The sequence below is a fragment of the Anopheles bellator genome, chromosome 2 (assembly GCF_943735745.2).
Source record: "Anopheles bellator chromosome 2, idAnoBellAS_SP24_06.2, whole genome shotgun sequence".
Classification (NCBI taxonomy): Eukaryota; Metazoa; Arthropoda; class Insecta; order Diptera; family Culicidae; genus Anopheles; species Anopheles bellator.
The window spans coordinates 27,744,778-27,772,379 of record NC_071286.1 but is presented as its reverse complement, the minus strand read 5'-3'; the positions used below and the strand labels follow the sequence as shown (position 1 = coordinate 27,772,379).

At 50.9% G+C, this 27,602-nt stretch overlaps 4 protein-coding genes across 4 annotated transcripts in view; 2 read left to right on the top strand and 2 right to left on the bottom strand.

Annotated features, from left to right (window-relative positions):
* The first annotated feature begins 357 nt into the window (after positions 1–357).
* On the top strand, positions 358–11,702 carry LOC131212916 (b(0,+)-type amino acid transporter 1). Its single transcript, XM_058207003.1, has 11 exons — positions 358–469; positions 2,060–2,185; positions 2,873–2,992; positions 3,199–3,300; positions 6,461–6,703; positions 8,223–8,493; positions 8,576–8,803; positions 8,876–8,972; positions 9,056–9,205; positions 9,280–9,448; positions 9,829–11,702. Exons 1-11 carry the CDS (start codon positions 358–360, stop codon positions 9,897–9,899), a joined length of 1,689 nt encoding a protein of 562 aa, XP_058062986.1. The 3' UTR covers positions 9,900–11,702.
* A 659-nt stretch (positions 11,703–12,361) lies between these two features.
* LOC131211349 (dual specificity mitogen-activated protein kinase kinase hemipterous-like) lies at positions 12,362–20,637 on the bottom strand. The gene is given in 9 exon segments (XM_058204780.1): positions 12,362–14,378; positions 14,474–14,560; positions 14,639–14,978; positions 15,641–16,261; positions 16,342–17,291; positions 18,489–18,940; positions 19,017–19,424; positions 19,510–19,736; positions 19,806–20,637. Coding segments are annotated over 9 exon segments (3,504 nt in total). The 5' UTR covers positions 20,053–20,637; the 3' UTR covers positions 12,362–14,206.
* Positions 20,638–21,072: 435 nt separating this feature from the next.
* Positions 21,073–21,918, top strand: LOC131211350 (general transcription factor 3C polypeptide 6). The gene has a single exon (XM_058204781.1). The coding sequence runs from the start codon at positions 21,110–21,112 to the stop codon at positions 21,848–21,850; it is 741 nt and encodes a 246-aa protein (XP_058060764.1). The 5' UTR covers positions 21,073–21,109; the 3' UTR covers positions 21,851–21,918.
* A 50-nt stretch (positions 21,919–21,968) lies between these two features.
* LOC131207291 (uncharacterized) overlaps positions 21,969–27,602 on the bottom strand; it is a 47,491-nt gene continuing 41,857 nt past the window's right edge. Inside the window, exon 5 of the mRNA XM_058199903.1 lies at positions 21,969–24,607. Within this exon, the coding sequence (XP_058055886.1) occupies positions 24,075–24,607 (533 nt within the window). The 3' untranslated portion in view covers positions 21,969–24,074. The remainder of the gene's footprint in view (positions 24,608–27,602) is intronic.

The window sequence follows — 27,602 nt, the reverse complement described above, 5'->3', positions numbered from 1 at the left end:
GACAAGAAAACGATCGACAAACCGTGCACGGACTTCGGAGTCCTCCGCATCGCTCAGTTTCGTTGGTGCCCTATTTAGCATCGGATTGAAGTTCGCTGCCCCGAAACCGCCCACGAAGGTGCGCCTGGACAGGAGGCTGTGTGTCTGTGATTGTGCCGTGTCCTGTCGAAGGACTGTCCTCCGTGTGTGTGCTTGTTTTGTGTTTGGTCTGTGGTCTCATTGCGGTACCGAGTGCCAGTAACTCCGTGGCGAGAGCCAAAGAAAGGAAGCTCGGAGTTTGTGGTGAACCGTCTTGTTCGGGCCACGGACCGGCTCTCGGCTGCGATCGGACCCACCATCGCCCCGACCGCTCATGCCATGCGCACTTCAATCTCTCAGCTCTTCTCTGCGGCAGCGACGGATCAAGATGCCAAAGGACGGCAGAACGCACCGACGGCGACGGGAGTGCCTTCCCATGACGGGTTTACAGGTGCGTCGCCCACGTCATCGCAACCGGGGCCGGGCGGGGTCCTCGGGTTCTCCACGGAACGCGCGTTCTCGCGGTTCCCTGTTATCCGTGCGCTGAGCGCAGCGCCCCGTAAGAGACACCCCGGAGTACGATGGGTTTAAAATAGCAGCAACAACTGCACCAATCGGGTGCGCGCGAAACGATCGATGTTGATCGTTGATCCGCTCTTTGCCGTGTGCCGCAGGTGGTCGTAGTCGGATCGGCGCTTTGATTCGGCCCCATCCCGGGAGCCAACAACAATCGCCAATTGCGACGAGCGAGCGAATGGCCACCGAGCGATGATTGATGGACCGGACCATTAGACGGGCGCGTGAAAAGCGAACGGCTACGGAAAGGAACCGAGATTTCGCTTCCGGATGTCGGGTGAATCGGCTGTTGAGAGAACGGGACCGGTGGACGGCGGAGATTTATGATTTTAAGTGCATGGTACGCCGGCCCGAGGGCGTAGGACTTCGGAATCGATAGCTCGGTGCTTCTACCATCGCTTTCTTGCTTGCTGACCGACCGAACGCGGACGATGATATAACGACGCACGCCTGTGGTCGTCGTGCACGGCGTCACGTAATGTGTCGTTGCGCGATCCTCCGCGTGCGGTTTCTATCTTTGGTGAAAAGTAGGACAGTGGCCCCTGAGCCGCCTCCGGTGACGCTTCCATAGTTCACCGTGGGCGCCAGGGACTGGAATGGGTTCCCTCGTGTGTGGAATGCTGTGGGCTACTCTGCGCCTCCATCGTTCATTATTACAGTCAGCCTGTGTCTGAGGAATTTCATGAATTCACTTAATAAAACAATCGACCCAAAACAGGAACGAAGAGAATCCGCTCGAAAATAGCCGAACCGTCGTTGATGTTGTTTTGGTGGCCGCCACATAAAAAACACCCAAACAACACCCCTCCCCGATGTGGACCAAGGTCTCGAGTTTAATGCGCCACAGCAGAAACGTGGTCAAGAGTTATCAGATTAACCAGTGAATCGGTCCCAAAATGGGGCCAAACAGCACACGCTTTTGGGTTTAAAATAACCCACGAGATACGACGGATTCCAAAATAATGTCCCCATTCGTTCGTTGGTATGCCGAGCTAAACGCCTACTGGTGGGGGTGACTAACTTTATTCGCATGTTTGGTGAATCATTTTATGTCCCTTTCCTTGTCCAGCCACCGGTCAGTGGTGTGAAGTAACCGGTTCATTGGCCGCTCTAGCTGGTTCGCCAATTAAAGCAGCGTCTTCGAACACTATCTCTCTTCAATCAGCTTCAATTTTGTCGCCCGCACTTTCCGGACGATGCTGGTCGGGAGGCCCCAGCCGCGGCGCCGGGTAGATTGTAAATACTCGTCGTAACTATATTTACGAAGGTTCATCGTGACATTAATTGTTTCTCCCCAGCGTCACTGGACGTCCCATGTCTTTCGCTTGACAAATGGCGGCATCCAGCGTGTTTCCGTTCTTCCTGGGGAGTGTCTTTGAGAGCTTGCTCCGTAATTTGCTAACTCTAATGTCCTTTTTTATCGTTTTTTTTCTTCTATTTGCCAACATCACAAACACACACGCAGGACACAGTGGATCAATTAGAGATGTATCAAAAACAGACTGGAATTCCCACAGCGGGGACGGAACAACGCAGCTCAACGGGACTCTCGGGCGAGGGACGTCCGAAACGGCAGAGACCGACTCATCAGGTAAGTGGGGAGCGTGCGAGAAGAGGCCCGGGATCCGATCCCGCTAAGTTCGCCGACAATTCAAGGCCAGCCACTACTTGCAGCGCGCGCAGATTATACTCCTCCTGCCGGAGTGCTGTCCTCCAAAGGGTCCTTGGAGCGGAAGTGCCGCCCGGAAGATGTGGCTCGTTAATGAGATTAGCATTCTAGACCTTCGTTTTTGAGATGGCCTAATGAGATTGTGATCCAGATCCAGGGAAGCGAATTTGCACTCAGAAGCGGAGAGGACGAGGGCCTGTTGTTAAGCACAGCGCAGAAGCTGCAAAGTTTTGAACGAAAAAACCGAAATGGGAAATGGTGGAAAGTTTCGCTTGGACTCCGGAGTCCGCAGCACGATTAATTAGCCGATGAAATCCCGATGATAAACCGACGGATTAGTACTGTGGAGCCTCTCAACGAATAGGGAACAAAAACCTTGGTTGAGAACTTAACAGAGCAGCAGTGATGCAGGCCATGGCTGGCATTTAAGCCATTTCATTGACCGTGTGGTTTATGCAGTCAAGAAAGTAGTTTGGCGCAAGATGGAAACGACTAGACCTTTTTTTAATAATAATATTCAAACATAAATACCGCCCGGCGCAAAGTGAATATGCAAATTCCGCTTCCACCGTTGACGCACACTAATCTGTGATCTTTTCTCTTCCACAGGGACCGGGGGGATGCGGGACGCGTTGGAGGGGCCGGGCTCAGCGCAGAACGACCTTATTCACCTCAAGAGACGGGTGGGACTCTTCAGTGGGGTTGCTTTAATTGTCGGTACCATGATAGGTAAGTCCACATCCACTTCCACGTTCGAGAGCCACTCCGAAGCCTACGCGAGTTCCGGCTCCGGATTTCGGGCTGTCTGGGTTTGAGACGATGAATGCTTTTCTAATGCTAATACCACCTCTACCTCCCCGGCGCCGTGATAATGGCACCATCATCGAACGCCATTATCATCACCATCATCCGCATCCGTTGTCCGGGTGTTACAGGGTCCGGAATTTTCGTGTCGCCATCTGGTTTACTGGTGCGAACCGGTTCCATTGGTGTAAGCTTTATCATATGGATGGCCTGTGGGTTGCTCTCGTTGTTAGGTAAGTCACGTTGTCAATCCTATTCTACGGTTATCGCACACGCTACGCGATCGTTTCGTCTACTACCGGCCCGCACCGTTGGGTGATGTATTTTATGTTCCCGTTTTCGTTCCCCAGTCGCGTTCGTGGGTCAAAAACCCTACGACGAGACTCAGCTTTTTCTTTTCGTTTTTCCGTGGATTTTCTTCTGTCCCATCACCACCAACGGCACTTGCGTTGTGCGTCATCGCTTCGGAGCTTCCGTTGAGGATTTTTGACATATTGGTATTTCGACAAATCCGGCAGCGCGTGTTGGCGTCCTTTTCTCACCTCGGGATTAGAATCACACCAGGCACCGGTGGAAGCCGTTGGCGTCGCGATTGCTGAAAAGCTCGCACAAGGTCCGAATCTGGGAGGGTCCGTTAAAAAGGGCAAAGTTCGGCGCCGTTTGTGCCGTGCGTCACGTACAGCACATCCGTCTGACTCGGTCGGCTTTTTTTTTCGACGCATTCTTGTCTGGCACTGCAACGCAAAGTGTTTGAGTGTCGAGACTCACGGATCACGGTGTCGCGTGAGCGTGACACAACCGGCGAATGTTGCACGATCTGCTCAGCTCACTCACTGTGTCACCTCCGCGATGCCGCGATGTGGCTGTGGACTAAAAATATCTTCTCAATGCAAGAAGCACACACCGCGTGGCGGCAATTATTAAGCGAGCATTACACAAATCTAGCACACTGATACGGTCACTGGTTCACCGGTGGACACTTTGTACCGCAGAACTCGGGTGAGTTGCGCGAGAATTGAAGCGATCGTAAATCTTGGCCCGTTTGGTGTCGTTCGGGTCGGTACGACCGGTTAGATAGTGGCATTTTCGCGCAAACAATCGCGTTAAACAACAACCCAACAGTGGCCAATGGTGGTAGATTTATCGTCAATCCGGATGCGGTGTTTGACTGGTGGGATGAGATGAAATCATAAATTTTCGGCATTGGCGTTAAAAACAACAAGTACCGGTTCTATGTGTTGATTGGCTTGTGGCAGCTTAGGATTCCATTCATTTCGTTTCGTTTTTTTCGCCACTTTCAATTGATAATTTCTGGTGCCTCTTGTGTGGAGGCGCCTGGTTAGGGCGCCTAATGGAGGCGCCTAGTGCGCCACCATCAAATCAACTCCGGCCCGCAGATTGGGCTGTCAACGCCGTAAACGCGAATGAATTGTGAGGCGGTGGTTTGATGGATTTTCTTGTTTGTTATGAGTAGCAAACTTTTATATTTAGAACCACTTTGCGAGTGGGCACGTTTCATTAATGAACGCGCGGATGCATGGTATGTGCGAATTGCGGATTGGCCGACAGCTTCTTCTGTCGCCTGGTGTGAAAACATTTTGCAAACATGCAAACAGCAAGACGCACGGAGCATCCGGTCCCTCACGGTCAGTAGCAGGGCGTCATTGATCGTTCGCCTTATCCTTGTGTCGTGTCAGTGCCTTCCGCTGGTACGGGACGGAGGGCGCCTTTGGGAAGCCTTCGGAGTGATACTTCGTAGTTTCTCATTCGCCGACGAATTAACGGCTGCCGTCGCCACCATTGGCGAGACGTTCGCACTTCTCCGCTGCCGCTTCGTTCGTTATCTGTTTCATTTTCCCTTTCCCGGTTACGGTAAATATTTACAAACATTAGCCTAATGATATCGCCAGTCCCCGTCTCTCTCTCTCTCTCTCTCTCTCTCTCTCTCTCTCTCTCTCTCTCTCTCTCTCTCTCTCTCTCTCTCTCTCTCTCTCTCTGTCGTTATCTTGGCCTCGCTATCGCTGCCTCGGTCGCCGATATTAATAGGGAAAGAATTTTTATACACGTCATTGCGAGCGATTTTTTGTTCACGCCAAGGATCGTGCGAACGAATGAACGACGATTATGAATCGTAGAAGAAATGGTTGGCTTACTATACCCTTACGGTCACGACCGGATGCTCGCTGTTTATAAAGTAATTAATTGATCGCATTTCAACAATCCATCACTTCACAGAGCGATGGTAATTTTGGTTCATCATTTCGAGAGGTTTAAAGAAGACTCACTTCAAAGGACCCAGGATGCGCCTCGGTAGCCCCGCTTGAGGTTTTCTTTCCAGCGCAACCCATCAGTTAAAGAACCGCAAAAAAAACTGAAACAAAAGACCGTTCTTCGTTGCTGACGACGCCCGGTCTCGCTTTCGGGAGGGTCAATGTTATCTGAAGGACGACGAGTGGCTCGACGAGTGCGTAGAATCTGTGGGGCGTTTTCATATGACGTTTTTGTCATGCTGCGCAAACATTGCTGCCCGGCTCGGATGGGCTGCGGAGTCGGATGGGCGATGTGGAGTGAAGCAGACGCGCCAATAAAAGCCTTGATGGTTCCGAACTTTCTCCTCGCCAAATCCCCCCGATCGAAGAGCGACGGATTAAGGCGAAGAGATTTTATCGATTGAAGAGGATAATTCTTTGGACAAACTATGGGCGCGTAATATGTCCTCCAAATCCGCAGACAGCGTGCTTCAACAACAATCTGGTAGGTAATGGGATTAAAAAGTTTATCCTTGACGTGCCTTTCCACTGTCCGATTTCCGGCATGCTTCGATGGAAATGTTCAATTATCAAATGGGTTCTGTGTAAAAAAAAACTGAGAGAGAGAGAGAGAGAGAGAGACAGAGAGATTATTGCAGCTTTTCCAATAGAATTCCTTATCGAATCTATGGTCTGTCAACATTATATTCACAACCGAGCAAATGTGGTGAAATTATGTAAACTATTTTTAATGATATGGAGCGGCTGCTTAGCAAACTTCCACCGATGCTGCAGAGCTTTGGTGATTGGTTTATGGCGCCCACCTTGTTTACGGCCTACTTAATTTATGCGATTTTAAGCAACGAGACTGTCGTTGGTCCTTTGCCTTCGCAGCTTGCTGCGTCGTTTAGAACAACCGAAGCGTGGCAGGAGATTTCAATTTGACAACATGCCAACCGACGGAAAGCATATTTCCCCGCTGGGTGAACATTTCGGGGAAGAAACGAACGAACGAATTAGCGTTTACGGTTGCGTCGCCGGTAGCCGATGATGAGTAATTAAATGTAGCGATGTGCTGTCCCCTTAAGTTTGCTGCTTCAAAACGGAAAGCTAACTTCGTTGTACTATTACTGCCTCTACACAGGTGCATTGGCGTATGCTGAGTTAGGCACAATGAATACTTCATCCGGAGCAGAATGGGCATACTTTATGGATGCGTTCGGAGCGTGGCCAGCCTTCCTCTTCTCGTGGGTGTCGACGCTGGTGCTCAAACCGTCCCAGATGGCGATCATCTGTTTGTCGTTCGCGCAGTACGCCGTCGAAGCGTTCGTGTTCGAGTGCGACCCGCCGCTGAGCGTGGTGAAGATGGTGGCCATCCTAGCGATCGGTAAGTTTCGGTGCGCTAACCTGCAGCCTGCACGGTTCTCGGTTTCTCTTTTAAGTTCCCCAAACGTCGTCGTCGTCGTCGTCACGCGGCAGGCAGGATGTTTCGGGCCCCCCTTTCACCCTCGGGGCCCACCGCCGCTGGTCACTGTCTCGCTGGTTGTTTTGCAAGTTTCGTTCCGCTGCGCCGCGCACACTGCGCGCGCCCGTTGGGCTCAGGTTTTTCTTTCCTTTCGCCTTTGGTTCTTTAGTCGCTAGCAACGTTCCACTTCCAATTCCAGACCATCGCAAAACCTGAACTGTGGGATGGCCTCTGTGTCCAGGAAGCTGGAGATCTCATACCGCACGGTACAGTTGGGATCGCATCGCGCATCACTAGTCACCACAGAGAGAGAAAAAAAGAGACACAAAACTAACAGATAAAAGTGACACAGAGAGTGCAAGAGACAGTGATAGAGAAAATCGCGAACGAGCGACCGATCGAGCGAACCGGAAGTCGGCGGCCAATGGCAGAGGCAAAACGGCAGAGAACACTGTACCTGTTCCCGGACTCTACGCTCACGGCAGAGATCGAACTTTAAATTGGTTCTTTTCTTATAGACTCCGCCACCCGTGGACACCACGACCGATCCTGCTCTCGAAGGCGACGGGTGCCCGTCGTCGGAGCTTCACAAAAAAGCTGCCACGGGACGAACAGCGTCGTCAGGCGTCAGGCAGGAACTCGAGCGCGCCGAGCTACCCCATAGCCGTAGATAGGCAAAGGCACTGTTAAGCGTCCGATTTTCTCTCTTTGTGTGTCTCTAATGTACGTGCATATTTACGTGCCGGTACTCCACCGTCCACCGGAGGAGCGTGGTCCCAGTTCAGCAGCCTGGAAGAGCGAAGCATGGAAAACTGTGGCTTATTGAAAATGAATAATGAAAACGAAAACCCGCGACAAACACCACCATCGCCACCATCGCCACCACCATCATCATCATTTCACCGACCCACCGACTTCATCCATTTTCGAGACTCGCGCACGGATCATATGCACATTGAACCAAACCACGACATTCGACGACACTCGGACGGACATTTCATTAGGTTTCCATTTTTTCATCGCACCGCCATCGCACACCATGCGCCATGTTGACTCACCGTAATACAATTCCGTTACTGTTTTAGTTTTAACTTGTTCCAAGCTGCGAAAATGCAAAGAAGCACCAACCAACGTAAAACAAACTCTCAACACCACAGCGACCGACGGACCGACCGAAGTGTTTGTTGGTTTGTTTTCTTTTGGTGTTTCGCATTTGCATTTTCGGTTCCTTAAAAAGAACACAAAAAATATCAGAAAGCAAACGCTGTTGTAGCTCCAGAAGTGCGGAGTAACTAATTGGGTGACCGTTGTTCTTCTGTTTCCATGTTTCTCGCCTCCCTTCGAACGCTTGCGCGCGCACCATTTTCCTCTAAATCTTCCCCGGGACCCGTCCTTTCGTCTACGCCATCACCGCGGACCGCTGCCCACACCAACCAAACAGTGAGCATTTTATTCGTTAATTGTTATAGCGTGAACCTCGGCATGGCGGTGCAGAACGTCTTCACGTCGGCGAAGCTGGTCGCGGTCCTGATCGTCATCTGCGGCGGTGCGTACAAGCTGTGCCAGGGCAACACGCAGCATCTGCAGCATGCATTTAGTGGCGCGACACCGTCGCTCGGTGCGATCGCAACCGCCTTCTACACCGGCCTGTGGGCGTACGACGGTTGGAACAACTTGAACTACGTGACGGAGGAGATCCAGAACCCGAGCAAGTAAGGGCCGGCCGCGTGCTCACCGTACACCGCGCTCGATCGTTGCCGTTTCAACCTTTCCCCCCCTTTCCGTTCAATCCAGGAACCTTCCGCGCTCGATCATCATCGGTATTCCGCTCGTCACGCTCTGCTACGCCCTGATCAACGTCTCGTACCTGGCCGCCATGTCGCCGACGGAGATGATCGAATCGGAAGCGGTCGCCGTCACGTTCGGTAACCGGATCCTGGGTGTGATGGCGTGGCTGATGCCGCTCAGCGTCACCATCAGCACGTTTGGCAGCGCTAACGGGACCCTGTTTGCCGCTGGCCGGTATGCAAAACGTTCGATGTGGTTGAATCGCCCAATAAACATCCCGTTTCGATTTCCTTTCCTTCGTTACAGCCTGTGCTTTGCTGCTAGCCGCGAGGGACATCTGTTGGACATCTTGTCGTACGTCCACGTGAGACGTCTTACGCCGGCACCAGGCTTGATTTTCCACGTAAGTACCTGGCTGCTGCTTCCTTTTGATCCTATTCGCTGCAAATGATGACCTCTCTCTCTCTCTCCCCACTCACCCGTTAGTCGTTGATTGCCGGCGCAATGGTGCTGTACGGAACGATCGATTCCCTGATCGATTTCTTCAGCTTCACCGCGTGGATCTTCTATGGAGGCGCTATGGTGGCCCTGATCGTGATGCGCTATACCAAGCCCAACTATCCGCGCCCGTACAAAGTAAGCTCTCGGAAACTCGGAGGTCGTTGCAGCGGGAGAATGACTTCCCACTTGTTCCTTTCGTCGTGCCACAGGTTCCGCTTATCATTCCGATTTTGGTCATGGTTGTTTCCGGCTACCTGGTCGTGGCACCGATCATCGAGAAGCCGCAGATCGAGTATCTGTACGCGGTGCTGTTTATACTGGCCGGGCTGATCTTCTACGTTCCGTTCGTGCACTACGGCTACCACCCAAAGTTCATGGGTAAGTAAGCTCGTCGTGGCGCCAACGCGCTATGTGTACCCGTCTGCCGGGTATTAAAAATAGACATTTGTGTTTGCTTATTACACCGGGAGCACCGTTATTATTCGTTCGTTCGTCCAAACCTTTTTGTTCCCCACGTACGGTGCGGTTTTAGTAGATGCAGAAAAGAAGAAATTACTGCACCGATAATCGTCAACCTCCGTTTGGGGCGGAGATTGTAGCGATTATTTTTATTTTCAGTGCGCGCAGAAAGTGGCAAAAAATTGGGTTTCTTTCGATTCGGACTGATGCGAATAGTACGATGAAAAGATTCCATATGAAATATTTCCTAGCGTTACCAAACGGGGCGACTAATAACTTCTCTCTTTCTTCCATTTTAGGTAATGTGACCCTATTTTTCCAAATGCTCTTCGAAGTGGTCCCAACCACCACGATGGCGATGTTCGATTAGTGTGGACCTGTGATCATTCGTGATCCGCGACAGCACCCAGGCAGTGGTCCGTTTTTGATGAAACAACATGAATCGACTCGCTTTCGGATGACAACCAATCGTCACCATCAATTAATATTGTTCCACTAGCACCGAGTAGGGAACGGTGTGTACTTATTCAGCAATGCGCAAAGTTCTTCAGAACGCTTTATCATACTGGCCGAAAGTGGTCATCTTGTTTGGGTGACTGGGCTAAACAGCAATATCAGTCAGTGGAAACGAAGATGTCGATGAGTGCCGTGGAGAGGGCGTGAGAATTGGAATTTTATCGCAAAAATAGCAATAATGTGTTTTGTCCCGTGCTTTCGATGTACAAACATAGTAGGCTTTCTGGTCCGAGTAGGCAGAAGCTGAAAGGATCATAAGTATATCTACTACCCCTGTAAAACTTTAACCGCACGTTGCACTCCGGGACAGTCCGGGGAGGCAGCGGTGTTGTGTCCAACACGACATAGTACTTTAGTACTTGGAAGACTTCAGTCACTTTGAGTGCAGAGCTAGAAGGCGAGGTCGAGCGGAGACGAGAAGTTGGAGATCGATAAACGGTTAGACGGCACGTAGTAAAGGGACCCACAGTGGGCAGATGTGCCAACGAGCTAGAAGAAGAGGAGACCGAACGTGCAACTAGTCACAATGCCGCTCCCTCTCTGATTCTTTATCTGTCTCAAACACAAAGACCTGCGGAATGAAACCTGATAACACTTACAAGTCCACTCTTAGAGTTAAAGAAAACATTTTTGGAGACATTGCATCGAGCGTGATATTGGACCCCAGGGGTTTGGACGTTGGACGATAGAAACGCTGGAGATTCGGCCCATCAGTGCCCAACCACCCTACTCCCCTGAAGGACGAGGGGACGGAACAAAAAGCATCCTGAGGAAATGATCATTACTTAATTACCTATCGTTTCCAACCCCATCATTTGTTTTGCAAGCTGCACGGATCATTCCCCGATGATTCGCGCCTTCCTCGCGAAGGAAGCGATCATACTTTCCTTCGGTTTGGTGCAGGAACCGTTGGGCCGCAACAGCAGAGAGCGATATCGATCAAAACAGGGCGCCGACAGGAAAGTGGACCACTTCCCGTGTGGGGCCAGCTTAGGGTAGGGGATTCGATTGGCGCACCATGGAGCTATCATTCCGCGCCGAAGGATCCACTGTCCGCTGTGCTCGCCGCGAAGCTCAGTTCTCGGCAAACCATCGCCGGTGTTCTGCTGGTTGGCTTGTTGCGGTAGTTTTCGTTTTGTTCCATTGTTTTTCTTCAAATCCAGACGGCGGAGTGAAGATGTGGTTTTATGTGTTTGGTTGGCAAAATAAAAACGAGGACATCGCGGGCCAGGGGGCCGGAACGTGGTTTGCTTTCTTTTCCCATTGGTTCCATTCGCTTTCCGATTAACCAATAGCAAGGAACATAACACCAACAAAACAAAGCTTCATTGAACGCGCGAGCGCGGCCGGAGAGAAACTGTGAATTTGATAAGCACTTTTTGTACGACGGAATAAAATCCCTATTGGTAACAAACCTACAAAACCAAACCAACACACAGCGCTGCTACCCAAACCACCCCAAAGGGCACCATGATAACAATCAGAACGTGCAGAGACGGCCAGAAAAGTAGCACAGAAGTTTTGGGAAAGCAACGCAAGGAAACGTCCTTCACCTCGAGAGAGATAAACGTAGTGTGATTAGGAAAGTAATGTTCATTCGTTTATTGATTTTTGTAACTTTATTGAAAATAAAGAGACGTTATTTATATCCTGCAAGTAGAAACCCCACGGAAACTCTTCTTTGTTTGTGTTTGTTTCAGTAAAATGTCGGAGCTGGCCTCTGCATTTTGGTTGCTTGCTCGCTTTGCTCGTCCGAATGCGGCCGCCATCGTGCCCGAAAAATTCTGCAAATTCGAACAGCTGAAAGATTCGACCACCGTAACAGGGACGCATGACCACGCAGAAGTTGTTTGAGCGCACCGGGATTAGGGAAAGAAACGGCCGTGCCGGACCAAATTCGAACGACCAAAATCGCTGCTTTGTAATACCAGGGAATCATGTCAAGCAGGAGTAGCCCGGAACGCAGTCAGATTAGAGGAGTGGCAATAGTGAGAAGAGATGGCAATAATGAAAAAGGGGCGTGGTCACGCCGGTAAGAGACTCTCGTTCTTTCATTCGGCGCCGGTGGGCCTACTCCTCGTTCGTCATGGTGCCTGGTATAAATCCGAGATTTCGTCCGGTTAGAAATCGCCCAACCTCTCCGATCGCTGTTGCCGTTGTTGAGAGTGAGGACGCCTTTTTCGACCTTTCGAACAGTATTGATTGAATCAAAAAGACCCGAAACCACTTTGACGGGTTTCTAGATTTCGGATAAATTGACGACGCACAAATAAATCACCAAAGAACCATTCCAGCAGTGTGTTTCCTTCCGTTTATTGTTTCTCGTTTCCGTGTCGTTTTGTTTCGTTTTTTTTGCTTCGACTATGTTGTGTGTTTCACAGTTTTGTTTGGATTTCGTTCGCTTCACTTACTGCCTTTTTACAATAATCTTTCCAGGACCATCCCTTTTCGCGGTCCTTTTCGAGGGCACTCGAAATCATTCGCCATCGCGGAGCGCTCTCCGGTTGTTGTTTCAATTTCATAGCTTTTTCCGCGGTTCATCAATTAAATGTTAAGAGAATAATAATAATAATAATATATCATAATATAATAATATTATTAAATGACTATTTTTGCGATATTACGATTTTCTGCCCTTCATTTGCGTGTTTGATAATATCCCACAAATTACTCCATTTGCGATTCTCGTCGTTGCCCTTTTTGCGCGGTCTCCGTTCGTCTGTATACGTGTCTGTGTTCTTGTAGCAGTGGTAAAACGATTTGCAGAAGCGCGCCATGAAACTCACAGGCTCAATGTCCAAGAACACCGGCGACATTTTGGCCTAATCTAAGAGCAGCCGCCACTATCAGTTTAGCTTTTCGTTAAACCTAGTTCCCTACCAGCTTTCCTAGCGCCTGATTTCAGTGTGTGAATGAAGCACGTTTTTTCCTTTAAAAGTATTAACATCTTTAAATTGTAAATTTTGACAAAATAATTGCGTAATTCCAAAATATAACAAACATCCAGTGGAACGAAAAAAAACGAACGTCAGCAAATGAGGATCAATATCGGAAAATCTTCCTGAGCGGCCAATCGAACGAGTTCGCTCGGAAGCGTGTAATGCGCGTATGTGTATGCAAAGCGTGTCGCACGAGCCAGTTCCATTGTCGCAAAAGCCTTGTCAGCAAGCAATGGATGTGAAAACACCGAGAACACCGAGGAGGCTCGCTCGATTACACATGATTAGAGAGAGTTTTGATTTGAGGTATCCGTTTACATTTTGACATCGAAAGGCAAAAACAAAGCTCGCAACAGCACACGCTAACGGTGGTTGACCCACCAACAGAAGCCTACTGCGGCAAACGAGATGGCCACCGTGATTGTGGCTCTCATTACCGAACCACACACACCAAAAAAAATATATATATGTATATGTACGTTATATGTATAAATCAAAGCATTCACGTATGCGCGCCCCGGTGTGGGGGGGCCTACTACGATCACAATATATAACGGGCGGTCCGAACCACCCGGTGGCTTGGGGAGTACGTAAAAAAGGCTAACTTTTTCCTAACCTACCAAAATTTTACAGCAACGAGCGTGTTCCGTCGTCCGTTGCGTTGTTATGTGTCTCGTTCGTTCGGTTCACAACAATAGAGTTACATCTATTACCGCCCCAATCTTCTTGTTTCTCTTCTATCGTATTGGTTGTCTTTCTAGCTTTCCGCAGGAAATGTACGGTGAGTCAGGGGTCATATCGTTCGAGTTCGCTTTATATAATGGAACTTTTCCTATCTCATTTATAACCCTCGCTCTCTCTCTCTCTTTTTTGGACAATTTCTGGACTTTTGAACAACCTTCAAGTTTAATGCAAATTTCGTGCCGCGAAAGCTTCTCCTATTCCTGTGGGATGCAACTGACAGAAAGAGAGAGAGAGAGAGAGAGACAGAGAGACATTGAGATAGAAAGTGTTTAAGGGAAAAGAGAGAGAGAGAGCAGGCACAAGAGGCCCAAAGCTTTGTCGATCGAGAGCGTTCAAGCAACGGAAAAACAGCAACAGCAGCGTCTACTTTTTACTTCGATTTCACCAAGCACAGCACACAGCGCGTAGCGTTGCAGCAAGCGAGTTTCCTTTCTCGTCGTGTTCGTCGTTAGTCGGTCGTCAGAAAGTTGTACATGGATCACATGACCAGTATCTGGAGTCCCACTCATTGGTCTATGGTGGTGCGGTAGGGACGCCGGTGCGGTTCCGGGGTGTAGTTGATGCGCGTTCGCAAATGCTGCGGCGAACCGGGAACACTTTCCGAGCCGCGCCGTGGCGGAAGCGGCGGCGACGGCGACGCTGAGGTGAATCTGTAACAGACCGAAATAGACCAAGGCATCAGTCGAATCCGTTTCGAAGTGGAGTTGTTGGTTGGAAGTCACGTGAGTCACTCCGTGTCACTCACGGTCTACGATTCAGCAGTGGCGATCCCGTGTGTCCCAGTTGTTCGAGTTTCCGTTGCAGCAGCAGAGGTGATTGGCCCCGATTAAACCTGAGGAAACGAGAACAGTGAAACGCGAGGCGGTCAAAAAATCGATCGGTTCCTTTTATCGTTTCGTTCAATGCGCACCTTGGAGGAGGATCAGGACTACGGTGTCGTCGATCGGCCGCGGCACTGTTGAGAACGTGACTCCCCATCGGAACGGTGTGGCCGATTGTCGACGGTATCGCCGACGGTGGCTGCACCACGTACCCGCCACCAATGGCCGATGGAACAGTAGAGGCAGGGGATTCGAACGCAGGCTGCGGGTACGGTGTGTACTGCTGCTGGAAAAGGTGCTTCTCCTTTAGTGTCCGCTTGTCGCCAGACGACGAGGGTCCTCCAATGCCGGTACCAACACCACCACCACCGTTGCCATTGTTGCTCAGATTTAGCTTGACGAACGATGCGAACCGACGCTTTGCCAAATCTGCAATGGAATTAAACCAGCCTGATGTGTGTGTTTGTGTGTGGTACGAAAAGGGGTACCCCAACGTGTAGCACACATTGGCGCACATCCCGAAACCGCATCGTGAGCCGCGATGTTGGTGGTGACGATGTGCCCCAGACGGGCCATTTCCAGAAAGCAAACAGAACACACGTGCGTTCAGCCGATTCATGTGAGCGTGTGATGGAATTGCATCAACCGGTTGCGAATCGGTTTTGTTTTATCGAAAGCCGATTGTGAACATGTCAGCAGCAGGCGGTGCGCGTAACAATAGCAACAACAACACAACATAAGGCGGCGCAGCGCACAAAGTAAAACAAGCCAGAACAAGATGAAGAAAGAGAAAGAGAGAGAACGAGAGAGAGAGAAAAAAAAGAGAATACTAAATGAATGCATTCCGAACGAGTGTGCAGCGGCGATTGCGTGAGAAATGATTGTCGCGAATTCCGACTTTCGGTCCGGTGAGAGAACGAAAGACAAGCGCGAACAGCGTTTAAGCCAACTTTCTCGCGAGTCAATAGCATTTGTGATGGCGACAAAAAAAAACTAAGAAATAAAAAAACCTCAAAAAGCGCACTAAGAAACAAGCTATTTGCGTACAGTTTACGTGGTAACGGCCGACAACAAAGCGGATTTGTAGTTACCTGTCTCGTCCTTGATACCATCAGCCGTACTCCCCGTCACCGTTGGGTTTCCATGGCGACCGAAAACCGACGACTGCCGATCGTGGTAAAGCGGTTGTGTCATCGCGGCGGTCGTCGTCGTGCCGTACAGGGACCGTTCTGCTGCAGGTGATCCACCCATATTCAGCATCACCGTCGTGCCTATAGCGCTACTGGCACCGCTTCGATCGATCACCTTGTCGCAGCGGCCCGCACCCTTCATACCCCTACTGAACGTGCTGAAGAAGGACACCCCGCTGGACGAGGAGGACGTCGAAGGTGCTCTGTGCTTGGGGCTATTCGTTGCGGCAGACGGATGCTGCTGGTACACAGGGATACCGGATGGCGGTAGGGGCGATGCGTCGTAGAGGTGGTTCGAAGGGGGTGTCGCAGACAGCACCGGGTGCACCCCATGGTGAACGGTGCGGTGTGCCGGCAGAGGACTGTAGCGTATCATGCGCGGTGAACCGTCGACAGCACTGCCACTGCCGGTTGCCGTGGTAACGTACCCATGAGACGCGTAGATTGCTGTTTGTTGCTGATGCAATGCTTCGCGCTGCTGTTCCAACAGTTGGTTCTGCTGGTGATAGAACCGCTGAAGAACTAAAACAAAAAGAGGTCCGAGCATCAGAAACTCACCGTCGGATGCCGCGCGGCCGCCGCCGCCCCACACAGTAACTTACCAATTGGACTAGTGTTTCCCTGCAGATGTTTGTACTGAGTATCATCGTGTGCCGGCGATGGTTCATGCGCCTTCCGGAGTAGTAGTAAGGGCGAGGAGGAAGGATTGCCTAGCGCCAGTTCACCTGAACCATTGGTGTGCGCAAACTGATTGTGATATGCCGCTCCGGTCCCGTCACCGTACGTTATCGGTGGCGAAACGATGGTTAATTTCGGATCGCCACTCGCCGGCATTGTTTTGCGAGACGAAAATGGCGATGTCGTTAGGTTCTTGAAGATGCTCTGCCTGAGACTACTCAGCGAGGACTCCTTTTTCGGGCTTCCGCTACCGTACTCAGCCGTGCCGCCGCTGGGGCCACCGCCAGTCCTTCGCGACAGGAACGGCGAATGTTTGTACTTGCGGGGCAACGGATGGTGGTGAAGCTGCTGCTGCTGCTGTTGCTGGTCGGGACCGAGTGATCCATTTCGTTCAGCCACAATTGGGATGCTGGTGCTAGTAATGGCACTTTTTGGTTGCAATTTCGATAGATACGGAGCCTGAGGGGAGGGCGTTCGGCGCGGATCGAACACCGGAGAGGAAGACGAGGTAGTTGTTGCGTGAGGCTGTGGCGCTCCGACGGTGGCTGTGGGCGTCGCCAGGCTAATGGTGCTAAGCTTGCTTTGTATCATTTGCTGCTGTTGCTGCTGATGCAGTTGCTGAAGGTGATGCTCCGCCGATATCTGTGGCCGGTGGCTGAGGTTGTTGGGCTCCATGATGGTGTTGTTGTTGTTGGCGACAATGATGTGTGGGGTCGATGAGTTTGCCGTAATGAACGGGCTGCTGCTGCTGTTGGTGTTACAGTTGGCGCCGGATTTGATGGGAATCGAGGAGGCAGCGATGGCGATAGTTTGCTTTTGTTGATTTGATTGTGCCTGCACCGCTTCCGTCAAGCTTCCCAGTGGTGTCGGTATTCTACCATCACGACATTTGGTCGGGTTCGATGGGCACATGGTAGTGAAAAGAGTAAAAGACAAACGGACACAAAGAAAGACGGAATAAGTGAAACTAGCCAAAACGAGATTGTAGCACGGCACAAATGACGACATGTACGGTTCCCATGGGGATGATGCATATGTACAGTCTTACTTTCACAGTGTGGCTGGCTCGCTTGACTCTCTAAGTAGGTGTATGAAATGAACATTTCACGTGATCAAGCGAGACGTCGTTTCGTGGAAATTTCAAATTTTCATTGTAGCCTAAATATATTCAAAGTATTGTACCTAATAAAATCATTAAATTACAAGCACTTTTTTGACTGCGGTCTACGATGTTAGTGAATATTAAAGCAACAACCATACGAGGCAAGCGTTAGACGATTAGTTGTATAGGAAGAGAGCGATAGAAAAGACAAAAATAATAAAAATTGCCAACCACACAACTAACATAACAACAAAGGCAAAAAATAAAATTGAAAATAGTTAAAATAAATGCAAGCAGCAAGAAGCAACCTAACGAAGTGTATGTGTGCATAGAAGCGGTGCGTAAACAACGAGCGACAGGAAGTGATCGTGATCGTTAAGTGTGGTGGATTGGTGTGTAATACTTACTCATAGAATAACTTAAAAATTACTAAAGAAATTCATTACCTACAAACGAGAAAAATTAATGTGTCAAACAAACAAACAAACGTAACGAAACGCAGCAGTAATATAGGCAAAGGAGGGTGGATGCGTGTTTCGCGAGGAGTTATTAAGGAATTTCCGATCCGTTTGAAGACCGCGACTCTGGGATCTTGTTTACCCTCTTGGGGTTCATTGAGTCGCACCACGCACAACAGCAGCCGGATTAGAGGCAATTAGAGTGAGCGCATTTGTTCGTTAGGCGGTTAGAAAAGGTAAGATCCGAGTCCGAAAAGAACACTTTAAGCTGCAACGTAGAATTACCGAATAGAATTCGTATGCGTCGTTGTCAATTGTGAGTGTAATTAGCAGCGGCGGTGCGGGATGCATGCAACACTCTAGAGCAAACCGCACTCACTCGCGTGTTCATGCTCACGGTCCGAGAACGGGTCAAACGGGCAAAACGCTACTCGTTAGGAACTGGAAAAGGTTAAGGGAGGGAAAACCGGCGGAACGCTCTCATCCGGAAAGGTCTCGGGAGTGTGCTCACCTGGTTTGTTCCGACGACGCGGCACAGGCACCGGCAAGTGAGACACCGGAAGCGGCGGCTGGCGCTGTGGCACTGGAAGCAGGTTGCGGCGGACTGGTCAGTTGAATGCCACAATTGACGGCCACGTTGCGGAACCACTCGCCGACATTGATTGTGGTGTCGTGTTCGGCACGCTGCAGAAAAGCATGCCGCAGTAGATCCGGATACTTTGGGCGCGCTTGGTAGTCTTTCTGCAGGCAGCGCTGCACAAAATCGCGAAACTCGACACTGAAGTGCTGGTCCTCGGGCAAACGGGGCGGGTTCGAGGTGAGGACTTGGGTCAGCACCTCGAAGTCGTTGACGCAGCCACGGTACGGGAACACACCCGTAGCCAGCTCGACTAGCGTGATGCCCAGCGACCAAACATCGGCCCGTATGTCGTAAACCGTATTAGAGGGATCGATTCGCTCAGGCTGAAAGAAAACCGACCAAAGCAGGGAGTCAGTGAAAGCAAGGAACCGCGGCGATTCCCCCCCTACCCATGCCTACCGCCATGTATGCAGCGCATCCAGCCGATCGTGTGCGAGCGTTCGAGTCCACTAGCCGGCCACTAATGCCAAAGTCGCACAGCTTGATATTCCCCCGATCATCGATCAGTATATTCGAGGGCTTCACATCTCGGTGGATCACGCGGTGATTGTCCTTGAGGTAGGCGAGGGCACGGACCGTTGCTACCGTCACTTTGCCCAAAATTTCCTCCGGCACCGGTTTGTTGGACTTTTTCTGCAGCTTATCGAAGCACGTCGTCATCAGCTCCATGCAGATCCACACGTCCGCATCGCTGATGAAACAACCGAGACACTTCACGATGTACTTGCAGTTCTCTGACTTGAGCACCACGTCCAGGTCCATGATGATGCGCTTGTTTTCCTCGTCGTTCCCGGTGCGTCGCATTTGCTGTTGAAAGACGGAGCATGATTAGAGGATGATGTAGCGAATGAGGCCATGCAACCGAATGAAAGCGTATCACCGTCAGCGTTACCTTCACAGCAATGATGGCGCCGCTCGGATTGTGCCGCATCTTCACTACGTGCCCGCTGGTACCGTTGCCCAACTCGCCCAGGTCTTCCAGCTCGCTCTGCGGCGTCCGGTAGATTTGGTTGTTGATTTTCAGCAGCCCGCTCTTATCGACAATCTTCTGAAACTTGAGCTCCGATTCGCTGCGACGCTGCTCCATAACGGGCAGTGACAACACAATCGGCCTGTTCGCTGTAAGAAATCATGAAAGAGAACGAATTGGTTATTCGGTATACGCAACACGGAGAACGCCTTCCTTACGTCCTGAGCCTCCCCCCATGACACCGCCAACACGGTTCAGGCGGCTCGTCGTGGACTGCGCCGGAAATGTCATGGATGGCGGGGTGGGTCTCCGTGGGTTTCGGATAGAGTTTTCGATTTCGGTGATCCGATTGTCTATCGACATGGTGCCGTTTTTGGTGCGCTGTTTGTCTCCGGCAGTATCGCTCTCTTCACTGCTGTTGTTGTCGGATGGTGGTGCACCCGGCTGCTTTTCCGTCGGCTGCATTTGCTACGCAGCACCACCAGCTGCAGAGACTGCCACGGTTGGTGGCCAACGCGCTACCGACCGACTCGGCGTAATCTCGGAACGGACACGGCAAGTAACTCCGCACCGGATCCGCGCTGCCCTACTATCGTTCAGCATTCACTATCGTTATCCTTACAGTATTCGAACGGCTTCGCACTAGGTTCTCATCGGAACGGCCGTCCACCAAGCGAGAAGCGGGGCAACCATCAATCTACCCACGGTCGCGACACGGCCTCTTTGCTGGCGGCGCACTCAATCAAAACCCGCGCCCGAGGTTAATCTGCCAATAAGAGATCGTTTAGGAACGCGCCTACTTGATGCAACTTGCTGCGAATGTCGCTGTTGCTGCTGCTGCTGCTGGTAGTGGTAGTGCTGTGGGCTTAGAAGGACCGGTGCAAAAGGCCGAACGACGGCGGAGACACGGTATTTGCGGGGTCGGGTCAACAAAAACGGCTCGCTGCGTGTCCTTTGCAAAGCCCACCGGACCGAACGGAGAGCTGACCGCACTGATATCGGCGACTTTCGGACGCACAGGCACGGTACACCTTTTTCCCTTCGCTGCACAATCCCATCTATCTTTCTCTTTTTTCTTTTATTTGTGAGTTTTATGTGAAATCGATGGCAGACGAGCGCACTTGCCGCGCGGCACCAAATGTCCCCTTTTGTGTGTTGTGTGTACACCCTTCGCTGTCAGTCGGAGAGAAAAAAGGGCGATTTATGGCACTATCTGAGCGGCATCACACCCGATAATGTTCTCATTACCGTTTTGACGATTTTTAAGTGCAAATGCACAGCATAAAAACTATATTTTACTCAAACACACATTGTATTATTTTGCATTTTGCAAAGGGACATTTTTGCAAAAATATCCCTCTTTCGAACTGTCACTCTGTGTGCTGTCAAATCGCGGACAAAGGCGAGCGAGTGAGTGAGCGAGGCAATACGATAAGGACAGCATCTGGCATGTAAACAAACACTCGCCGGACATTGTATTGCGAATCGGAACCAACGAGACAGTTTTTTTGGGAACAGCAGAATGAAACCAACGGTCGTAGTAAAACAGGAGCCAGGTCCGGCTGCGGCTGAGGTTAAAACCGAACTTGAGATTGAAACGGACGTTGCCGAGTGGCTGGACGCAACGGATGCGACGAGCAACGAGGGAAACGACTCGGATATCGGGCAGCTCCGCGAGGGATCACCCGAGGACGACGATGAGTACTACGAGGAGGAAATGCTGCTGTCTGCCGACTTCGAGACGTACCTGACGACTAACGATGTGGGTGCCGCAAACGTGCAAGTAATCGGCCTGGACACGGACAGTCCTATCATCCAGGTAAACGATGAAGTGTACCGGGGCACGTACGACTTCGCCTGCGGCACCAACGTGTTCTTCGAGAAAGACCGCCAGTGGACGCCGGCGGCCGACTCGCTGTTCGAAACGCCGGTCAAGCAGATGTACCGCTACATGGACAAGTCGGATAAGATACTGCGGATGAAACGGATTTTTTTGACGGAAAAGGTCAACCAACAACCGGGTGAGAGGCTGCAAGCGAGGCAAGATGACAGTGAGGTGGTCGCTGGCGAGGGTGCCGGCGCAAGTTCCAGCGAGGAGGAGGAAGAGATCGAAAAGTTCAACGTTAGCATGTCGTACGAGGATGCATTAAACCTACACCTGCCCGAAGGATGCAGTGCTCCGCGACACATTCCCGAGCCGCAAAACGGGCGTCCCATCGTGAACCGGGTCGTCACACAAGAGCGGCAACAGCATGAGACCTGAGGAACGGTAGCTGGCACCACGTTGCTCTCTGTGAATGCTACGAGAACGAAGCGCACTAGAATAATAAATGCGGTGTTACTGTTAGTGAATAGACTTGTTACATAAAATGCATTAAGACTTTCTGTCGATAGATTTATTTTGTATACGTTTTATATGCATGTATATGTATAAAAAATACGTAATGAACGGTTTGGAAACGGTGAGTGAAACTAGAACAAACACAATCCCTCTTCCCGGCTCCGGCACAACAAATGGAACTCCCACCGACCGCCGGCCGGGCTGTGTAAGGGAATTATGGACAGCTTCCTACAGAAAAGCCTACGACTGTCATGGAGGAAGCAGCCTACGCGATGGCCGATTGTGGCGCGAAGCGAGAGGGGCACAATCTGCACGAAGAAAGCGAAGGAATTGGTGCACAAGGCGGGGGCCATCATCCACAACTACGGCACTGGCACTAACTCGAGGCAGTTTGAGATGGGCTGATGTGGGCACATTGGCGGTGGCGGCAGTTTCCTTTACACTAGCGCCTCCTTTAGCGCTTTGCGCCCCCTCACACACGGCACATGCCGTGTTGTTTGATCATCGATCGCCGATCTGCCGGATCCTGTTCTTAAAACATGTTGCCAAATTCTTAAGCATAATCACATTAGCGCGCAACGTGCGCGTGCACGCCGCCTTCCTTACTCACTAATCGGCCACTCAAATTGTGTTTAAATGTGTTTAGTAGTTATAACTGTCTTTTGCGGGTGCGCGTGGCGTCTACATTTACTTGCCCGCTCGATCACACACTGCGCGTGCTGGCAACGCCGTGACTACGCGGGCGTACCTGCTGCTGCTGGTGGCAGTCTGGAGTTACGAAATATGTTTAAAAGCTAAAAAAATGGTTCCAACCACACGCATGGAACCCACATATCGCCGGCTGGCTGCTTGCCGGCGGCGGCCCTGATAATCATCGGACATCGGATCCGAATTTCGATTGGCGATCGATCCTCATAAAAATTCGGTCGGCTTTTCTTGGTCCGTCCATCGGTGTACGAGCCCCACACACACCCCACATCATGGTCAATTTGTTAGGAGCAGAGCGCTCTTCCGTTCTCGTTAGTCCGCTCCGCCCGATCCATCCGTTCCCCGTTCCCGCTTTCAACTCGATTTCATACCTCTATACAATTCAAATTTCTTAAAAAGACAAAAACCTTACTCTCTAGGTTCACGACGGCGCTCGCATTGCTCGCTGTATAAGGGGGGCGCGTTCGCCGCAATAATTATTTTAATATAATAATAGCATTAATAAGAGTAATGATAATAGCAGTAATGCTTGTTTCTACCTTCGCCAATGCTAAATGTTGCACACGATTTTGCACGTCTCTCTCTCTCTCTCTCTCTCTCTCTGTATGTCTCTCTGTTGCTCTTCGGTGCCATCGTCATCCACTTTTGGGGTTTGGATTTACAGTTTCTATCACACCGATCGCTCTCCTTTAAATAGTTTGCCAGGTTCTCTAACGCCGGCGGTTGTATCAAATCACAATATTAGTAGAACTGCTATTCCGTATGGGCTCCGCCACAATAAAAAAAGACGACGACGAAGAAACTCAGGTGAATCTCGGTCCCTTCTCGTGCGTTGGTTACCCTTCAGGGGAATGTTTGCTTTCGCTCCGTAGACTCAATTCACACCGGGAAGATCGATCACCGGGCGTGGTCGTGTTGCAAGCAAGCGTCCTGCGTGCACATGGCTTATTAGTTTGAGGCTTTATTTCACAAATTCCTAAAATGTCTGCTCTGAAGAAAATCTGATGCAGTATAAAGTACAAACACGATGGCTCCCGTCGCAGAGTAACTCGCACTGCCAAAGTCCAGTTTTTTTATGTTCACTCACGACGCCAGTATGTCCAATGATTTACGGTAAGCGTTATTCGGAGCAAAATGGACAATAAATTCAAAAGCATGCCGTCTCGTTGCGCTGACCATCTAAACAAAAAAAAACGATACTCAATTTTGTCACATCCAACATTATTGATCGCGATCGGTCGATCGCGAGCGCTGCTGCGCAACCACCCGAATCAAGGGTTCTTCGAACCGCCAAAAAAATAGGAAAAGAAAGGGAAAACATTAGGGCCGTTTTGGAACTGTGGTCGACGGCAGCGGGCATAATTCTCGTTCGTTATCGCTATGTTCTTTTGTAAACTGTACAATGTGTCTTTCGCAGCCCGGTGACGCGGTGCGCGCATTAGAAAAGCAGGTCCGTTACACGGGTCCCTTGGCTCCAGTTGACCGTCTGCTCGTCGGAGGCTGGCTTGAGGTACTGAATGCTTTCTGGTTCGCCGGTACCACCGCCGCACAGCGTTGTTACGTCTCCATTCAGCAGCCGAGCGGTGGCGCTCGTAACCGCGTCCCCGTGGTGGCCGTTGCTGTGCAGGTTGTTCGGTCGGTCCAGCAACTGTGACCCCGGGCCGCCGTATCCGTTGCCGTTGATGGTGGCAGCGGCAGTGGCAGCAACAGCCGCCTGAATGGTGGCACCGGATAGGGAATGCTGAAGATAGTGCGAGTCGCTGTGCGATGTCGCAGAATGTTGTTGATGACTACTGTTGTTGTTGTTGCTGCTGCTGCTGCGGCTGCTGCTCGTGCTATTGCTCCCGTTCGAGGAACCGGTGCTGCTGGCGGTGCTGGCCGCAGATGGGGAGGGCGTGCGTGTTACGCCGAGCTCGAAGGTCGTGTCTATGGCGGCTTTTACTGGGGTGTAACTAGCGAACGGTGCAGAACCTAAAACGGAACGAGCAAACGAAATATTAGATCACTAACAGTGATGTCATCACGAAGCGTGCTTTCGATCAGAATGGGAAAAATGAAACTGAAACGAAGGACTAATAGTCCTTCACACACACACACGGTGGGGACATTCGAGAATACTCAGACGATCAGGGTCAGGGACATAGTTTTGAGCACCTGTGGGCCTACACGACTGACTCGGTTTCAAGGGACAGCACAATCAGCCCCGACGGTGCCACCCGGTGGAGGTCCATCGACGGCCGGGGTGGTGGAGGATGATTTGAGAAGCACATTCCGCCAGCCAGCCGGTTCCCGCATAACATTCCTTCTTCCCGACAACGCCGGCGCCGGCGGCTAAGGTGCCGCGAAGTGGTGGATCGCGGCTGGGGCTGGAACCGACCGTTGCCGGCACCGTCCTTAGCTGGTGCCACCGTTGCGGCTGGTACTTTCGGTCGCTGTCTTGTCACCGGCGGAACAACTGCCTCCAGCGCCGTCGAACCCCTCACCATTGTCGCCGGATTGCCATGCTCCGGTGGCGAGGGACCATTCTTGTCGCTTCTCGCCACGACTGTCGCGACGAGGCGGGCATGCGTGTGGGAAAGAGGTCAAGTATGAGTGAAAGAACCACGGAGCAGAGGAGCAGAGTTGGGCTCCGTAGTCGCACCGCTCGACGGTCCCATCGTGTTCTGGTATGTTTTGATTGACTAGCCACAAATGAAAGCGTTTTCTTAGCGCCGGCCAGCCGGCTTGGTGGGATCTTCGGAGCGATGGAATGCCGGAGCGTTACAGCCACTACAATGAGTGTTCCCCAAGAGCGGCACTCGAGGTCTTTATGAAAGTTGGTCAGAACTAGCGTTGATTCTAGCGCCTAGCAGTGCTAGTGCATGATGAGAGCGCGATTGGTTAGTTTCAATAATAAAAGCAGTAATTTGATGCTCTTGATCTTGCCCAAATCTGGTTCGGGATTTGGGAGTCTCAAAAGAAAGCAACTAAACAATGAATTCATTATCACTTTGGCTTTAATTGGTTCGACGAGAGGCGCAAAACCAATGGCCCGTATTGCTGTGGTCAATACCGTGTTCTGGGTTGTTTACGGTCGCGGACGCACCGTACAAGAAAGCCAGTCGGAAGAACCTTTCCGCGTGGCATGGGACGGGCAGACGGGTATGTTGGGTTCAACGCACCCAGTGTGGGCCACGGAACCGTGGAGTCGTGTTGGTGTTGGTGGAAGAAATCCGTTTCGCCCGGGAGAGTCTTCGACCTGACCGCACACTCCCAACACTCCCAAACTGGGGGCTTGGATCAATATCAATATCTCAATAACTCGATAAATCACCTCAGCCGGGTTCCAGGTGGGCGATCGTGGCGATCGAACATACAATCTGCAATCTGGTTCCTTCCGGGTGCGCACTCTTGACACATGTCGGAGGCCGGAGCGTTTGGCCAATTTCTCTACATTTCGAGCGGAAACGGATCGCGAGCGCCAATTCCCGCTTCGGACACGACGGTACTTTTTATCAATAAAACTTGTGCAATCCTCAGTGACCGCGTCCAGTCCGACACGCTTATTGAACAGCCTTTTTTGGGAAGGGGACGACGACTTTGTAAATCTTAATCGCGTTAACAATTTCGCTGACCCCATTTCGTCCGGGCTCTCTCATTAGTGTGTTGTTGTGTCTGTCTCGCGGCGAGTTAAGCAAATGGTTGAGCTTTTATTGCAACGAAATTATTCCGCGTACAGGGATTTATAGGAAAAAATGGGTCAATTTTTCCGTTGACCGGCGTTTGTCTCGATAACCACTGAACCAACGGCCGACCCAACAGTTCCAGCAGACGGACGGGAGCAGTTAATTTAACGGTAAAAATGGTTTGAAAATGGCTCGTAAATAGTTTGGAATGGTTTTTATTGGCACCCGGTCATCCGCGCCGCGAACGTTGTCATAAGAGAATGTGGAACTGTCGGTCGGAAGTAGGTTCACTAATCGGGTTCGGGACTCTACAGAATTGAAGTAGTACCTCCGGTAGAGTTTGTGCTGCCGATCCATGTTATAATTTGGACATTTTGGAGGCGTTTACAGGGCTTGCCTTCATTTGAAAAATAATCTAGCGAAATGCGTTTCTCAACCGTCTCAAATGTTCTTAACAGCTTTTCGTACCGTTCTGTTGAGAAGGATCAATGTTTCAGTAAATGGACATTAAACAGAACCTGCATAGAGATCACAAAGTACCATTACAACAATCGTCCATAAACAATCGTTAAACACTTTTTAATGTGATATTCAATCAACTCTCAACACGCCCCGATTCGCTTCGGGTTAAATCGAAGCCAGTTAAATAAATCTCAAACAACCTTCGTTAAGCTGAGAGGCGGACTAATATGTTGAGTTTTTTTCGCTTGCAAAAGAGAAAAAAGTAAAACTCAGAGCATCGGAGCCACTCGGAAACTGTCTCCTGCCGTTGGCCGGCCACATCGCGCTGTGACGAAAGTGCAATTTTCCCTTCAACACAATTGCGATGAACAATTTTGCGCGCACTTCGCGCCAGTGGAAAGCGATAGTTGTGGTCACCACCACCAGCACGGCCGCGCCCGCGCCACTCCCGAGCGCTTCCCAGCCCTCACAGCCAGACCGGAGTGTTTATAGATGGTTAATTTATTTTCCTTTAAACTGTGTGTACTGCATTTTCTCTGGCTGCGGGCGGAGGCAGAGGCGGCACACCGCTCGTTAGGAGGCCCAAGAAGAAGGAGCTTTACATACAAATAGCGCTCCGGTTTTGCGGCGCTCTCCTTTGCGTGCCTCGGGAAAATCGAGGCGGGAGGCCGCCTCAGCGGAGCTGGAAAATTAGTGGCCGATATAGAGAGAGAAACATACACATCCGTTCGTTCGCGGGCGCGCTCTTGGGCGAGCTCAATTAAAATACCACGTTGGGGGGCTCGGCTCGCGCGCACTTGTGCCTTGTGTTCATCTCTCACACGTGATTCGCAGTCTAT